Source organism: Brachycentrus maculatus, unplaced genomic scaffold (genome assembly GCF_059751285.1).
Source record: "Brachycentrus maculatus isolate JH-2025_06_01 unplaced genomic scaffold, ASM5975128v1 h1tg000326l, whole genome shotgun sequence".
NCBI classification, from domain to species: domain Eukaryota; kingdom Metazoa; phylum Arthropoda; class Insecta; order Trichoptera; family Brachycentridae; genus Brachycentrus; species Brachycentrus maculatus.
In genome coordinates this window covers 660,847-680,103 of record NW_028281075.1, presented here as the reverse complement: position 1 = coordinate 680,103, position 19,257 = coordinate 660,847, and the positions used below count along the sequence as shown (strand labels likewise).

Below are 19,257 nucleotides of genomic sequence, written 5' to 3'. Positions count from 1 at the left end.
CTTCATTGCTACAAAAGTAGACCGAGATATTATTTATTATTTTTATTTTTTGTTTATTTTTTTTTACAGCATTGGATTAAATATTCTCCTATGAATATTATCAGGAATACTGGGACAAATGAAGGATTCATTCTCCTTCAAACGGAATGATTACTTCTTCTTTTCCTAGCCCTTATTCATACCCAATGGTGCATAGGATATTGCATCGTATCGACGTAGTGTTATTTTGATAGTTGATTGCATTATGGCAAGGTAATTAGTCCTCCGCTTCTTGTATTTACCAGCCCGGGAAAATTAATATGAAAGTGAAATTCATATTTATTTTAAGCCCCTGAATTTAATTTAGACTTAAATTGCAGGAAATGAAAATGCATTAAGTACATGCATATTTATGATTTTTTCATCGATTTTTTTAAAAACCTCTTTCTACAAAGAAAGGAAATACAATATTATTTTTTTAATATTTCAATTATAAATGGTTTGTCCAAAATTATTCCTTAATGAATTACCATAATATTTTTTGTTTTTATATGTTAATCAATATTTTATAAATATCGATTTCAGATATTTGTGATTTGTAAATTTTGTATATAAATAAATAGAGTCACGACGGTTTGTCGGCTCACCATTTGTTTCGGTATTGGTTTCTTCCATTTTCGGTTATCTTTAATCAAACAATCGAGTCTACTCTTAAATGAGCAGTTTTTAGGTTCAAATTCTTTCGATATTAATATAAACGCATTATGGTTCCAAATTAATAAAGTTTGTTTAAAAAAATGTTAATCACAAAAGAAAAACGAAATTTTAAAATCCAATTTGTTTGTATACTCCAAAGGTCGTAACCCGTCTGCAGATCGATGAAATCTACTGTTTTAATCTACCACGTGACCATAATCACATCAGGTCGGTCGAATATTCTCCACAAGCGAGAAACTTCCATCCCTCACACTCCCTGCGCACCCCCTCACGGTAGGATAATTACACCGCTACCCGCCACCGCACAAAATGCTAACCGAAAAAACCAGAAATGAAAATAAAGAGCCGCCTAAAGCCGAAAAGCGGCGGTGGTCCAAAAAAAGGCCGAGTTAACCCATACGGGGTGGGCCGGGCGGGGGCAGGGTGGCTGAGGGGGGGTGTTTTTTTCACTGTTTCCATATCACCGCCAATCGACTAAAAGATCCGCAAAACATGAGTGGTAAAGCAACTAGTTCGATCGAAACATTTCATCAATCAACTAACGTCGGTCGCTATAAAGGCGATTAATTTATTTGACTTATTGCTAACGGGTAGTTACATTGTTATAGTATACGAGTATTGTATAAGTATAAATATATACATATATATTTATTGTATATACATAAATATATATATGTTTGTATATATATATATATATATATATATATATATATATATATATATATATATATATATATATATATATATATATATATAAATATATAAATATATATATATATATGTTTATATATATATATATATATATATATATATATATATATATATATATATATATATATATATATATATATATATATATATATATATATGAGTGTTTTTTTCATAAATTCAAAATTGATCAATTTTAAAACATTATTACTAAAAATTAATACCCATTTAAATTTCTACGTTTGAATCTATTTATGAAATGAAATATTGTCAAACGTTTATAAAAGGATAAATTTAAAATAACATTTCAAAATCTTGTAAGAATTTTATTATAATTTTTAAGGAAATAAACACTTTTGGTCAATGAAATTTATGTGTATTTAGCGTTATGTCTGATGATATAGATTCATTTTTAATATGATATAATCAATGCATTTATATCGTTTTAAATTTTAGAACAATACATATAGAAAAATATGGATTACATTATATTTTTTGGCAATAATAAAATTTATGTGGACAAAATTAATACATAATTATATATTTATCATGAAACAATGAGAATTCATTTTAACACTCATGTCCGTTGAAATTCAATTATGGAAGTAAATGAGCTTCACATAAAATGGGACAAAAAACATTTCATTTTACATCTGCCAAACGATTCGTTAATTAAGGGATGAATGACAATATTTAATTACTAATTAAACTTGCAACCGCAGTCTTAATTTCAATAGAGAAACATTGATGTGAAAACTGTAACGCTCATCGTTGAAAACTCAATTGTAGTTGATATTTTTACAATTTATTTTCCAACAATTTTCAGGTTTTGGGTAAACTGTTAATTATATGATTGAATAAAGTTGTAATTATTTCATCGGTCGCTTTATTTGGAAATGGACGGTAATAGTGGGAAAATCGTGAATATAAATTATTATTTCTCTGACATCAAACGAATCAAATAATACAATAGCAATTTTACCAATTTTATGAGTTAAAATATAAGTACTGTGGCTTGGTTATTTATTGTACCGTTGTAAAATTAGTTATTATTTGCAAAATACTTATACTCAGTTGTTGCCAATTCAGTTGTCTATGGAATTATTATATTTTCGATTGTTTAAATCCTTCGAAAAATTGATAATAAATTTTAATTCATAATAGATTGATAAAAAAATATTTAGAAAACAGGCAAATAGTCGAGTAAGTTTTACCTACTCTAAAAATTTATATTTCATATTATAAAATAACTAGATTTTTATAAAAGACAACCACTTTGTTTTAACCAAATTTTGAAGCAATTAAAAGCAAAGTTGTTTTTATTATATAAAGTTTATAAAATGTGTCATAAAGTATCTGCAAACAAACATGCAAGAAAAATCAACTATTTTGGTTTTTCCAAATAAATTTCATTTGACCAGCGACTGAGTTCCGTTGTAACCGACATCATCAGACTGGTGATCTCGGTTACGAAGAAACTAGGTTGCTGGCAAATAAAATGTATATTAAAAAACTACATAGCTGTTGTTTTATCCTATGAAATCCAGTTACACCGAAAAATGTCGGTACAAAAGTTAAATCTAAAAAAATAATATTTTGGCATAGGCGTAATATTACGACTAATTAATGAAGACAACGATGATGAATTTGCTTGAGACGGTAAATCGATACACGTATTGATGACAAGATACATACTCCTTCGCAAGTTTCAATCTGTAGGAGTTTTAACATGAAGGAGTATTGGATATGTACTGATGTAAAGGGGATGTTAAGGTTGAGAGGTATCTATTGAGAAACGGTTATTTAGAGGTATTTCCTTCCCATGGAATGGAGTACGTGAAAGGGGCCATTTATGGAACAACTACCTACCCGATTTCTGCGTCGTGAAAACAAATCAAATAAAAAGCACACATTTCTTGAAGCTATGAAAATATATATAAGTCTATGAAACAACAATGCAACCGAAAATGTTTAATTGCTAAATGGCATTTGTCCGCCGTGAGCAATGTTAAGTATTCAGAGTGTTGGTGATACGGTCAATATATGGTATTGCCATTACAGTAAAATACTATAAGTGAATAAACTTATTTTTGCGTGTCTCAAAAATAAGTTTCAATAAGCAAAAACACCACAGGTATATGTATAAAAACTTCTTGTCAAAATTTCAAAGCAATCCATCAATAACTTAGGGAGATTTGAGATTTTAAACAAGCTAAATATTTTTTAAAAATACATATATTCATGATTACGGTAGAATTTATATTGTTAAATAATAAAATACTCAATGATAATAATTAGTATTAAAATGGTAATATTAAGGATTAATTTATTTTTTTTTATATTTAATAATGTAAACTTGGAGAAATTGTTCACAACTTAATCGGCGCACATTTGATCAATACTTCAATATCTCAGTTAAGCTTGGCGTTAAATATTTCATCTATGTGCCGACGCACAGATGTCAGGCGAAATTTATGTTCCAAGGAGACTTGTTTGAGAAGGGGTTAAAGATGTATTGCCATGCATCCCAAACAAATAATACTACAGCTGATCACATTGTTCCGCCGAATTCTTGACACGGTCTATCTTCAGCTACTAAATCTTAGAATTATCCGTAACTAGTTGTTAAGGGGTTCTCCTTGTGTTGAATGTTTAATTGTCATGAATATTGCAGGGTCGGAGGAGGGAACCTATTCATCCCATCGGCCTTATCCTTGACTAGATCTTACTACTTCGCCTCTGTATTATGGACACTTATCTACATATGTACCTAGCTTGCACTGTACAGTGTGCAAAATAAACGTACTGAAAAATATAAACAGTTTTTTAGATGCCGTAAATATACATAAGTATCAAAGGGATTTATGAGACTTTAATTGTTGTTTTTATTGACCTCTAATATTTTAATCAATGCTAGGCCATATCATTCAATTTTCATATTGAATATCTGTTGTTTTAATGATGATCAAGGAAATATTTTACAATTCAATGTCTAAATATTTTGAATATTTTTGAACATTACGTTTTATATTCTGTCTACTTTATTTTTTGCTTTATTTGATTGTACATACTTTTGTTATTATCAATGCTTCTTTGTTTAGAAATTGCCTTTTTTCTTTGTTTTTTTATATGATTGCTAATATTATTATCTTATGATAATTTCATATTATTATTTTATTTTATTATATCTTATTCAGTGGAATTTAACAAAATGTAATTGAAGTATCCCAACTGTTATTTTTTAATGTAATATTTTAAGATGTTACGATATAATTTTTCTACGATTATGTATGTGACAACATGATTTTTATTATTTCTTATTACTTATAAAGTGTTATCAGTAGTTATTTAAGGATTTTTGGACCAATATTAAATGAACAATTATTTCAGTACTAGAGCAATCTTTAAATATGTTTATGAAATGAATCATTTTCTGCCGATTGCAATGATTTCACAGCCTCTATTGTTTTTTGATTTGGTGATTAATTTGTAGAACTCCATTTTAATTCATGTATTAATTTTAAATGAAACACATTATTTGAGTCTAAGTTGTATTTTATTAACAAAAACGCATAAAAAATTAATATTGCGACAATTGTTTCGCCTTGTTAGGGCATTATCAAACGAATTCGTTTGATTATGCCCTAACAAGGCGAAACAATTGTCATATTATTAATTTTTGTGTTTTTGTTAATAAAATACAATTTAGTAGAATAAAAAAATATGTTTGATTTAAAATTAATACATAAACCTCTATTGTTATTTTCTTAACTAATGATTATTGTTCAAGTACTGCAGCAGCAGACAGTTTTCTTTGATAAAAAAGTATAATTTGTTAAACGTCTAATATTTAGAGTTTTAACTATTGCCTCAATTCTCAGATAAATTTAAATTATGTACGTACTATAATAATTATCAATATAGATTTCTTGCATATATTTAATTATTTATTTCTGAAATTGTTCGCATATGATATTCTGCTCCTAATACAACGTATCCCTAAGGAGCGTCTGTGCTGTCTTGAAGCGAGAGAATGTTCCGAGAATTTCTCGAGCATGCGCACAGATCGTGAGAAAAAAGAAAACATTCTCCGCCTCCTCGAAGAAATGACTTTCTTAAAGAATTCCACGCACAAGAAAGCGCGAAACACCCTTTCAGATTTTGGACTGGGGGAGAATATTATCACTTCAACGCATTTTGCGGGAAACCTTTGCAAGTTCTTCAGTAGTTTACCACGTAAATTGTATGAACTCTTAATTTTTCTAGATCGGCACAAGAGTGCCTTTACCTTCATAGTATAATGATAATGCGCAAACTCAAAAAAAAATAACTCGATTAGATTAAGTAACTATTATTTAATATGCGGTATACATAAAATAAAAGGTGACAAAATTATTGTTTTTTTTTCTTGAATAGATTATTACCACGTTGAATTTAATAAAATAAAACAATTGTGTAAAGAAGTTTGCCATAATTTATTTTATAAGTTACACGTAAAATATAAATACAAACCGAAGCATCGTTTAATCCGTAACAAGAATTTTATATGTGTTTTTAAAAAAAATTGTGTTACGCATTATTCATACCTCTTATTTGACAATGACAAATTTTAAATACTGTGTTTTTTTTAATATTTTATATTTATATTTACACAAAACATAAGCCTCATTTTTTCCCTGTAAAGTCTAATACTAGATATTTACCTTCTCAAATAGTTTTTGAAAATTAAAAAAATGTTTATTCAACTCTCTTTTTGACATATTATATACCAAAATTTCATTTTGCTGTATTCCTCATCCATTATGACAAATTCGAGTAAAACAAGTCTTGCTTGTTATTTTGTAGGTTCTTACATAATATGTAATATGTACTTTACATTATTGAAGTGGAATTTTAAAATATGATTTTCACTTCATTTTAAATATAAATTAATACCATGTGCAATGTAAAGGATGACAGATTGAATAAATAAAATATTTAAAGAAAATGACTTATAATTATCTATTGATGGGTATTGAAATGAGTTTTAACCTCAAAATGCAAGTATTATATTATTATCTTTATTAATATTTCCTGATATTATATGTTTATCAATTTAAACTTCATTGATAATTCAAGTTTTCTTGGTAAATACCACTTTTCCTCCATATCTGTTGTGGCACAAATTTCGATGCATTCCGCATCATTTTCAAATAAATTGATGAAATTTACAGACTGTTAAAAATGTGTGTATACGTTACAATTTGTGTCGTGTATTGAACTGAAGGGAATAATTAGAAACCATCAATCAAAGAGTCATAAGGCATCTGGGATTAGGTCTTAATTAAACCTAAACACCTGGCAAGTAGCGCGGTGTGTAATCGATAGAGTAATTGAGTAACAGTGGGCGCATGGCGGTTTGTCTGGCAATGGGAATATTGGGGTATGTTGGGGATACTGACATGCCAGCCTAGAATACGAGTTTACAAACCCTCCTCAATTTAATCAAATATTTTTATTAAAATTAGTAGAAAACATTATATTTATTATATATTATTTTTTGACATCTCATCAAAGATGAAGAAGAATATGGAAGTATGGGCATTTACGGGGCTGACAACCGTCATAGGCTGGTTTAAGTGATCACTTTACACACGTGTAACATTCACTAATTCTATCCATGATGACAACCACACTACTCAAATTCTTGGAAATTCTGTACATATGAACCAGTTTTGAAACATTGTTCTCGAATCACTAGAACTTCCCTAGAGGCATCTATTGGTGAGATAATCCAGAATATGTGAACAAGTATTTGGACACACTCAAAATGTTGTAAATAATATTCACTTTTTATTCATTTTATTTAAACATCATGTACAGAAAGGAAATGAGTACATTGGCGTGCTTATCGCTAAAAAGCAATATCTTTCAACAAAAACAACCAAAAACAGACTAGTGATATTGGTCAAAACGTTTGATACCATATAAGTATTGCTGTTTTGAATCAGAGCATAGATTGTACTAGAATATTAAAAAATATATTACAAATCTATGATAATTAGAGGGCAATGGAAAAAGGAAGTTTAGGGAAGGAGGTAGAGGGAAAAACTAAGAGAGGAGTTTTGATGGTCAGTTAGGATTCTATTGATGGATAGTAATGTCTCAGACGTTTCTTAAAAATTTTTAGAGAAGGTACATTTTTTACAAGGAGAGGTAATTCATTCCAGAGTCTGGCCGTTTGGACAGAGAAGGTGTTGATGATGTGTTATGGTGAGGAATGGAAAGTGTTCTTTCTTGAGAAAAAGTGATTGACCATGATCTGGGAGGTATTTAAAGATTTCAGCAAGATATTTAGGTGCATAGAAGTTGCATAATACATTTCGAGCGGTTTCCTTGTTTCCTTTGTCATTTAGAGTGTATAAAAAGATTTTTTTTTCAAATCAGACCTTTATAATATTGACACAGTGTGGTGTTTATGAATAATAATTAACTTCTGTCTTTGTTTTTTTTTTACTTAAAAAGTATGTTTTAATTTCATTAATTGATTCGGAAGTCACATTGTGGGAATATTTATCCATTTTTTATTCAAGTTTTACTTGGTAAATCATAATATTGCTGTTCATAATAGTGGTATCCAAGTTAAATGTTTATTTGAAAAATAACGTTTTTAATAAGAATAGTAATATTTGAACCTTAAAATTGGTTTTGTTTACAAAATGCAAAACAAAATAATTTTCCAAAGAATTTTGAGTGGTTATAATTTTTTTGTCATTAATCTGGGTTTTTTCCTCACAAGACTTGACTGGACTTTGACATCTCGATATAGACGAAGAAGAATATGGAAGTCTGGAAATTAATAATAATTTTATTAGTATCTGTAATACAAAAGTATCTGAAATGAATGTGGGTCTTAATTTATTTATATTTACAGGATGTTATGAGGTTATTTTAAATTAAAACTTCGTTTTTCTAATTATTTTACTTGTATTAATAGTGTAATAAACAAAAATAAAGATTTTTTTCTTCCACTCATAATACATTTGTAGTTTACTTGTCGTAATTTGGTTTGTAAATATGCTTCTCAGTAGTAGGTATCGGAGAATATTCTTGTGACAGGTGTCAGACGCATACAGTTCTGTCAGCGGTGATATCTGCAGGGTAGTGTCACCCATCAAGGGGAAGGAAGGGCGAGAAGAGGAAAGGGTAGCTGTAGGGTCCATATCAGATACTGATGGCCTTAATCAAGACGGAGGAGATTGTTATTAATACGTAATAGAATGCCGACACATCACGTAGCTATAGAGATGCAGGCCAAGTAACTATATTTATAGGCTTCGAAGGCTAAACTGAGATTATTTAATTGGGTAAATTATAGTCGAATTGTGTTCCCGTGGTTAATGTCGCGGACTCTTAAGTCAGAGTTTCTCGGTTCGAACCTTCTCTACCATAATTTGATACCTATTTCTAATAATGAGCTGCTCACATAAATAGTATGAAATTGAAATTTTTATAAATAATACAAACAGGAATATTTATCTTTAAAATAAAATTTTAAAAAAAATTGTTTTCTCATAATTATTTTTAGGAAATTCTATCATCACATATTTTTAGTAAATTATACGATATCCGCAGGTATTATGATAGATTATATTCATTTAAAATTACTTTAAGTTTTCTGCATGTGTAAAATATTCAAGTAAAATTTAATCGAAAAATCCAATTGATATGTTTACGATATTCTTTTGATGACTTTTTATATCATTTAAATATGAATTTTACCTGGTCTTGTATTTAAAGCAATAACCATAAATACCTTAGCCTTATTGGTAATTACTTAAATAATATATATGTAATGCGTTGTTAAGAATGGGGACGATTCATTAATTTTTATCACATACACAAAAAATGTAAAATCTAGGTTTGTACTGGTAATTCTTAGTGTAAATACATTTTGAATAGTAAAAAAAAGTAGCCGTATGGCTTTTTCTACTTTTTCTATGACCAGTAACCGGGTTTTCTTATTACAGACGTTAACAAACTAATACAAATATCATAATGTCAAATAAACTTTTTAAAAAAGCTATATTGTGATATTATAAATTAAAACAACTCATTAATAATTTAATAACTTCAGAGTTATTCATGATTTTTATTTCATTTAAAAACTTATGGAAAATTGAAGTCAAGCATTTTTTTAATCAAATTAATCAATAACTAAACTGAGGAATGTTTTCATTTTATTTCTTTTATTAAAAGAGATCAAAAATCGCGTGGGAATTCCTATGGTGTTATTTTTTAAGTTTATGTTTTAATCAAATAAATGATTTGGCAACTCGTAACCAATTCCAACTTTCGAATGAAAAAGTTTCAAGTAGTAGTTACAAGCACTTTCAGAAAAGTTAGTTTCCTGAAAATGTCCCGTGATGGAACAGGCGGCACTTGAAACTTTCCTAAGATCTAATTGATAGCGTAAGTGTATTACGGAGACAAGTTTTTTAAACTTGTTTACTGAATATTTCGAAACTAGGAAATCCAAAACATTTTGTTACAAATAAATTTGTGCACACGTACCTACGTATAATTGTTTTATATGTATATCACAATAATCATACTTATTATAAATAGTTATTAATATATTTTACTAAACCATGTTTACATTTTGTTTTTCTTTTTAATATATTTTTTTAACCAATCTTCCAGGCATTTTCTTTATTTTTATTATACTCTGTAGGATGACCCTAAAATACAGATTTTCCTTGATAAATTATTTCGAAATATTCATACTTTTATAATATTTATGTGATGGTTTTGTGTAATTCAATAAGTCAACGTTTTGGTATCCAAAAATGCGCACACGTATTCCCTCCTCTCCATTTTAGTTTTTAATTTAATAAAGTTATTTTAGTTCACTAATAATCATGAATTGTGGGATTAAGAGTGAAATGTAGTCCTAAATTAAACAAATTCTCAAATGAATGAAGGTTTTTATTGAGATATACATACATATGGGACATACTTAATATTTAGAGGGTTCAAGATCTATTATCGGCTGGTTTAACTGAATACGTTATACGCAGCGGCTGGTTTAAATGAATACGTTAAAGAGCAACTAATCACCTTCTGATTGTGTATTTGAAGATTAACACTGCGTCGATGCGATGTAATTCCCTACGAACTATTGTGTAAGGATGATGGCTAGAAGAAGAAGAAGAATGTGTGTTCAACGATTTGAAAACAATCCAAATAGCCTATTGAATTGGTTGCCATATTTTGATAGCGAAAAAGCCATCAAATTAATAATACCGTTGCAAAGAAACAGTATTTGCGTGTTTTTCTATTTCCGTCGGAGAGCTTATTTTGGTGATTAAGCCAGGGCGGATCTCACCTGGGTACTGCGGCCGCCCTCAGGTTAGCCGCGGTAGGGCGGGACCGCAGATACCAATAGTAGGCGGCCAGAGGTGACCTAACTCGGCTCGAGGTGACCGAGCCCCTTCCCGGACCCTGCCCGACTCGACCAAACCTCTAACTATCGGCCTGACCTGGACCCAAACCAAAATTTCACCCGAACTCGACCGACACTTCACCAGACAAATATGGATGTTATTGTCCCGTTTTAAATGCTCACAAACCAAAACAGACCACTTTTATCCGGCACTTGGTAAATGATTCAAAATGGAATGAATTAAAATTTTTTACATGTAAAATCATTTTTCAATTATTTTCTCGCGAAGTAAGTAACGTGTCTCGAAGGCACATGATATTAATTGGAATATTTTATGTTTTTTTTTGTAAATAATTGTAATTGTAAAGTCTTCTATTTTTACCACTCTTTTTCTTACCCGTCTTTTTTTCATCAAGTTTTCGCTTTTTTTGTTTTTGTTTTGACCTATTCATGAACAGTCCAAATGTGTTTTATTTTTGTTCAATTTTTAGCAATCTATTAAATAAGTTGATATTTTGAATACATTTATTTTCACGAAATACATATTTTTTTCTTCGAAAAGAAATGATATGACATCTTTGATTACCTACTATATATATCATTGTATTTAGCATTCTTGATCATTTAAACATGTTTTAGTCTTCCCCAGATTCTATTGTCAATAACACCATGAAGTCTCTGTGACAAAGTTGACTAAACGCTTGGCAGTGAAACGATAGCGCGGATTTGATTTTTCTCCAATAGCACAATGAATTATTTTTTAAGATGCCCCAAGTATTTTGGCACTTTTCATACCTTCGCCATATAACCATATGCATGTATTAAACAAAGAGGGTACTAACAATACGATCAAAACAAATCTTCGCTGTCTCAGTTTACTCTACTATCATCATTAATTTGATATGTGTGCCCATACTACTCGCCAGTCACACCACCCTATCTAAGTTTCGATTAAAGTAGCAATATTTATAAAATAAAAATAGCAGAAGAAAATATTGTAAAAACTTATAAATTTAAAGTGAAACAAGTAAATCTTCTTAATCTATTATTATTGCTCTACTCTAAAGGGTCCTGATAGGTAATCATCATAGCAATTTTCGCTTGGCAGCCGCACAGCGGCTTAGTGCTACTGTAGATCCACTCTCACAATGTTCAGTCAAGACTTAACAATACCGATATTATTTATTATGTGGGATACTGGATTATTCACCCAACGGATGAGATGTTAATTTAAAGGTGTCTCAACTTGTATCGTATCAAACGGAACAAGCTTAATAAATACTGCATCAATTCCTCAACTGATAACGCCTCAATCACCCATACTTCACAAATGTAATGAAAACCTTAACCGTATGTGGAAGGCGTTAAGACAGGTTTCAATAATTAATTCAATAATGGGCATAATAGTGACGTTACCCAAGTTAATAAAGTGATCGCTTAAGCTAACTAAATGCCAGGTCGTAAATCCTGGGGTACTCAGACTTCCATCTTCTTTCATATAAAAGGGAAGAACTATACATACTTTATATCAAGTTGAGACGCCTATATAATATCTACCTCTTCCGATTATACTGCGTTTAACTTAGATTTTACCTTGCAATATGTTCGAAAGAACTATATACTTTAAGAACTATATGAATGAAAATGTAACAAATGAATCTCAGCTTCAATTTAAAACAATTTACCTTTTCATGAATATATTATGGATTAACAGCATTTTTACATAGAGCTGGACCTACGTAGGTTCACTTGGTATAGGTGCCCAGGCACTTGTTTAGAAGTTAAGGGAAAATAATATATATTCCTATTTATTTACAAGTAAATATTTCCCCTTCCTTTTCAATGGGTGACTGGGCGCTAGATCCGACGGAGTTTCCATATACAGTTCATAAAAATGTCAATATGAATCAATTAGGAGGGTCAATTTTATTTACTTCGTTCGTGATAATGTACATATACAATTGACTGTATTAAAATAATATCAACGTCTTGTTTCTTAACAGAAGAACCATCGACGTTTTATGGAAGTCTCAATATAGGTTCTACGTGCATTTCATAGAAACATTCAATATTATTAAAAATGTACTATCAAATCTTGATAACTTGTAGCGGAAGATATCCGTTAGTGACTAACGGATATATTTCGCTACAAGTAACTCTAACGGTCAAAGAGGGTTCTATAGTAAAGTTTTTTAAGTTCATCTAACTAGAGAGACTAGGTTTTAGACATCACAGAACCTTACTGTAGTGTTTCCTAATATTACTAGTGTTAACATTAAAAAAAAAAACATTTGTACTCGGTGTTATATTCACAGCCCCCAAGAGATAACAATACGGCAGATTTTCAGAAATAAGCTAAACGACTAAGCCTCGAAGCATGCGCATGGTTTTCTGATTCGGTTCCTGTATTCGAGGCCCCAGCGTCAGCAACACATATTCCAAATTGGGTTTCAGTTTCCAGACCTTAGCCTGTAAACAGTTATACGAATTCGCCAACGATGGCAAAACACTGGGATCGAATTGAAACAAATGAGACGTTACCTCTGCCGCTGCGGCCGACGAAGCGCAGGTCGTTGAACTTGGCGACCTGGTTCTTCATGACGGCCGTGGAGTTGCGTAGCTCGGCGCAGTAGTTCTCGTCGTTCCCGGCGCGCACCGTCACCACGGTCCCGTCGCCCACGTCGCCCAGCGCCACCACCTTGAAGGCCACCGGCAGCGTCTTGTTGGAGCGCCAGTGCGGCGGCAGCACGGTGCACACGAAGTGCGGGCTGCCCGTGCGCACCAGCTCGCCGGGGTGCTCGGACAGGAAGTCGCCCAGTGTGCGCTCGGCCAGGATGTCGGACGTCATCTTGGTGTACGAGTCCTGCAGCAGGCTGGCGCCCCCCTCGGGGGAGGTGGCCGTCGCCCCCGCCCCCGCGCCGCTGTTGGCGGTCAGGTGCATCTTCCCGCCCACCTTGGACCGTTGAGTGGTGCACATAAGAGGGCCTCACGAGTGCGCCCCGTGACGTATTCTGATTATCATCACAATTTAAGATACTAATTCACTCACTTTTAGTCGACTAAATTCACTTTTTGGTTTGAAAAAAACAGTTTTATTTTCAATCTATCATTGTTAAGACTGTTATTAAAACGCTTCTCACTTTTCTGTTAAAAAAGGTTATAAATGAAATTTTAAAAATGCAGAAATTTGCTTCATACATCAACATAAGTTATCAAGTATATTTTTTTGACATCCCATCATAGATGAAGAAGAATGCCAATGCCTGGGCATTTACAGGGCTTACGACCATCATAGGCTCGGTTGGAACCAAACCTTTGACAGTCGTAAGCCCTGTTAATGTCCAGACTTCCATATTCTTCCATATCTATATTGGGATGTCAAAAAACAAAGATAAAAATAATTCACAGTTGGAGAGATAATAGATGGAGATAAAAACACTCAAAATGTTGTTATCAAGTATTCAGGTGTCGCGAAATCAAATATATTTACATATGATAAAATTTAATTTATTGGAATGATTTTCTTACATTTTAACGAGGTTTTAGATGCTGAATACTGCAGGGATTTACTCGACCGTTTAACAAAATACTAATCCATGTCAAAAAGGGCACAAAAACCCAGAATTCTGACATTTTTGGGCGTATTAATTATTCACACCCTTGTAATTATGCATTAAGTATACAAAACATGACTTATGGGAGTTAAATTTGATCTTTCCAATGATTTAATAAGATATTTGTGAAAAGCCGCCAACATGATTGTAAATTTATTTACGGTATTAAATTTTGTTCAAATTCTTACTACGTTTTTAAGTTATTTAAAGGAAGAAAATATTAAAATTGCGTTTATTATTTCGTTGGTCGTTAATTAAACTGACATTATTTTGGCATTATTAACACATTCACATAAACTTATTATTTCTTTCTTCATATGTTTTCTCCATCGTTAAATGTAAAAGTAACCACATATAAACGGATTTATTCGAATTCTATGAAAAAATTGCCCTAATGAATCGTACTTAGGCACAATTTTTTGCTAAAATATTTTTTGTCCATCCAATGTCACATATTAATTTTATTTTTACTAAGAACTAGCTGTACCCGCAACGCGTTACTGGGACTTATTTTCGTTAAATGGAAAAGAAGAAATAAGCATTCAAAACACGCATTCTCTTGAATGCAACGTTTTGACTAAATTATAACTCAATCAAGGAGTAACTTTTATCAAATAAATCCATTTTTATTTATATAGATGGCGTGTTATCGTCATAATTTTAACAAGAGTATTAGTTTGTATAAACGTATAATGTATTATGTTATATATTGGTAAATTTTGCATAATATTATTCCTAATATAGTAGAAAAACTTCCTAAAAATATTCATAAGAAGAGTTTTCATCTCAATTGATGAATTATATTGTGTTAGTATTTTGTGTACACTAAAAAACTGCTGTTTTATAACAGTAAACTAACCAAAAAAATTACAAACGAAAAAAGTCGTTCTTGTAGATTTTTCTTCAAAATGGAAAAACATTAAATGAAACAAAAGTTTAACTTAAATGATTTTTCCAAGAAATATTTGGTTTGAAACGTCCAAACGCAACATAAAGTTTGACTTTGTTTAAAATGAAATAGAGTGTAAAATAAGAAACAAAAAGAAAAAAATAAGAGTTATCATCTCAATCAACAAATTACTCGTATGCTATGATAGTATTTTGTGTATACTTGAAAACAAAAACGATATTACAAATGAAAAAAGTAATTGTTGTAGATTTTTCTTTAACATAGTAAGTAACATTAAATGTTACAAAAGTTAAATCAAAATGATTATCCTGGGAAGTAATATAAATTTTTACTTGGTTTAAAATGAAATAGAGTGTAAAAAAAGTGCCGTCGAAACAATAACAAAAAATGCCGTGCAGAGGGTCGCGTAATAAAAATGCATCGGTTGAAACGTCACGCGCCGGCGGGTATCGCCAGTAGGAAGTACCTACCCGCGCCCGCGTGGCCTTGCCACACTTTTTTTCTGTGAATGAAAAGTTTTCCGCGGGGTGGGGGTGACAGGAATTTTTTACTGCGCGCGCCAGGGGGTCTGAAGGGGCCTGAGGGGGCCGGCAAACTTTCCTACGAGTGACAGTTTTTCACGCGCTTTATTTACGTTGCTGAAAACTTTCGGCGGACTTAATTCTCAACTCCCGAACAAAAATAGTATGTTGCGACGTTAATTTATTCCTCTTTATAAAATGTAAGTATTTTTGTACGCTCACCAATTTGAAACACATCCCCTTTTATCTTTAACGCAAACATGTTAATCCAATAACAATTTACTAGTAGAGTCCGAAAAACGTTAATATAGACGTCTTTATAAAATGTAGTATTTTTGTACGCTTACCAATTTGTAACACAAACTATTTTTATGTACATATTACGTAAACATCATAATCCAATAACGTAGTAGAAACCAAAAACGTTACTTTAGACCTTTTTATAAAATATAGGTATTTATGTACGCTTACCAATTTGGGACACAAAATCTTTTATTTATTACGTCAACATCATAATCCAATAACAAATAACTAGAAGAGACCAAAATGCGTTCATTTAGACATCTGTATAAAATGTAAGTATTTTTGTACGCTTACCAATTTGAAACACAAACCCTTTTATTTATTACGTAAACATCTTAATCCAATGACAATTAACTATTAGAGACACAAAACACTTTGTAAGAAATAAATTATCATAACTTTTAAACGTAATCCTTTATGTTTCTGACACCGCGTCACATTCTTCCCATAATTCACTAAGGAAAGATGGAGAATCTTACTGCTTAAATCTTCTTAAACGATATCTCAGCAGCTTAGCTTTTCTTCAACAAGTCTATTCGGTTTCTAGTACAAGAGCGACAGTTGTCTGGCGGCGGATTGAGAATGGAGCGCAATGAAGAGCTTTCGCACTCGCGTCGGGGCTAATCCCAGAGCTTTTAGTAAAAGCTTAGCATAAAGGAATTTATCACCCCTCCTCGAATTGTCTCAAGTCTTGGCACAGACAATAGCGGTTATAAGAATAAACGGTGTGAATTTTAATAACAACGTAGAGACATATATTTTCAATACTTGTTGAAAGCCCAAATGCACAAAAATTTATATCCTTTTTGACTTTGTTTATTTGGAATTTTATTCTTGATATGACCTTTAAAAAAAGATCGTACATAAATAGTTTTGACGTCACGGCCTTTAATTTATTTTTAAGACAACAAAAAACCATATTTTTTTAATTTTTCACATACTAAAGTAAAATTGATTTTTTGAAAATTTATTACTCGTTACTTAAATTTTCAATTGTAATTTTGAAGATTACTTTTGAATTTTTAACATTTATTTTGGAGACAAAGTTTGTTTTTGTTTTTTTTGTCACTTTAGAGTAACTTCCGCCGCTACGACTTATAAATTCCGTTTGAAGCCCCGCCATATACAAGAGTGTCGAGTTTTAATGTCGGTAAGTAAACAAATAATGCCGTGCCGGTCCTGTCTCCCTACTGTCATAACTTGTCACGTGATACTTCCCGCCATCCGTCACACGAGGCAGGACGAATACGTGACTGAAAAACAAACTGGAGCTTTTCTATGGAGAAAGCTCGCATCAATTTCAGCGCGGTTAACTTTTGACAAATAGATCATAGAATTTGGAAAACTGAAATTTAAAGCTCACAGATTGTTTCCATAATTTTTTTAAAAGATTTTTGCAAAACACATAAATTTTGTTAAAAATAATTAATACTGACTTAAAAGTTTCACATAAGTTCTGTCTTTAAGTGATTATGGTCGACGGACGACCGCGCAATATTGATCACCGGGATGGATCGTGGTCCAGCGGGTTACCACCCGCGGCGGTAAAAAAATCGCGACTGAATATCGGTGTCGGCTGACCGGCCCGTGGCGCGCGGAGTACTGGCGTGTGGTCACCGTCCCGCGCCCCTGCACCGCCTGCACCGCACACCGCACACGGCCGCACGTGGGAGAGCCCGCGAAGGAATGCCCCGGCAGCCGGCGGTCGGCGGCCGAGCGACCCTCCCGGTGTCTTGTCATCCGCCGGGAATCCCCCGACTCGGTGCAGCACTCGTCGGTACCCTGTATTCGCGGCGATCGCCACTCGGTCGGATAGTTCCACGTAGTTATGAAAAAGCGCTATAAACACGACTGATTCGCGTGGGAGTAATTTAGATCCCATTTTCCACGCCCGCCAAGAATTTTAGGCGGCACTACCGCTATCGCGGGAAAGTTAAACAGAGACGGCGCTCCACCGAGGCGCCGGGAGCGGAGGAAGGGGTCCGGGCGTCGCGGGAACGAAAGAGACGACCAGATGCGAAGAGTTCGCGCGGGAACGGGCCCGCGGCTGCGGTTAGAGAGGGTTGGGTTTAAAGCCGCCGAAGGATAAAACGTACAAATAAACACGTGTTCGAGTATGCCAGAGAAGGATGGCGAGGTCGAGAGGGCCTGAAGGCGAACAGAGATATCGGAGCGGGAGCTGATACGGAATCGGTACAACGCGGGCTCTCGATAACTGCGGCATTTGTTCCCTGTTAGCTTTGAAACTATCCACCGAGTATCGGGTGGCCAGCGAAAATAGGTCCTTAGGAAGACCGCGTTAGTGCCACACTCCCGCGCCACCCACCACCTCCTACAGGGGTAGGGGTCGCCAGGGGGAGTCCAAGAACATGGTTGAAGGCGATCAGCTGATCGAGAAATAAAAGCCGTTTGTTTTTCATTGAAAACTTGAACTCCAAAGTTTATTAAATTATACGAGTATCAAAAAGTGAAAATGTATGTGAGATAGATTTTATCGTTATTTAAATTCATTTAATGTAAAAAATAGTAATAATTTTCTTTGATTTATATTGCTTTCAGTCACACACAATTGAAAGCATACTTATATGTAAGACAAGTATAAAATATTTACATTGATTAACAGCAAAAATATCTTAAGCATAACAAAATCTTTATAAGTAAACAACTACTGGATTTAATATAAGTAGGATTATTATCAAGATACATTATAGACATATATTCTTCGTCTCTGTGATACATCTTTAACGTGTGAATATATGCATAACAGTACCTCGGAGAATAAACTCAGCATGTGTGTACTTATAGTGATTTAAAAATATAAATAATATAGTTAGAACAACTATAAAAAAAATTAATGACAATTTGATTTCTTTTTTAAGTCAAAACTGATAGAAAATGGTGAGCAATACTATGTATATCTAGACATGGAAGAGTTGGTACTTATTCAATTGTGTTTATTCTTAAGAAAAAGTCATTTCTTTTATACAAATACGATATTTTAAGAAGAAAATAAACATTCGCATTAAATGCTATCTGGGTTTAGAGACAAATTAGTTACGATTATCGTATAAAGGGATAAAA

At 32.4% G+C, this 19,257-nt stretch overlaps 1 protein-coding gene across 1 annotated transcript in view; it reads right to left on the bottom strand.

Annotated features, from left to right (window-relative positions):
• The window catches only part of RunxA (RUNX family transcription factor Runt related A), a 40,921-nt gene extending 27,116 nt beyond the window's left edge, over positions 1–13,805 (bottom strand). The window contains exon 1 of the mRNA XM_088268650.1: positions 13,370–13,805. Within this exon, the coding sequence (XP_088124776.1) occupies positions 13,370–13,805 (436 nt within the window). The remainder of the gene's footprint in view (positions 1–13,369) is intronic.
• Between the last annotated feature and the right edge of the window lie 5,452 nt (positions 13,806–19,257).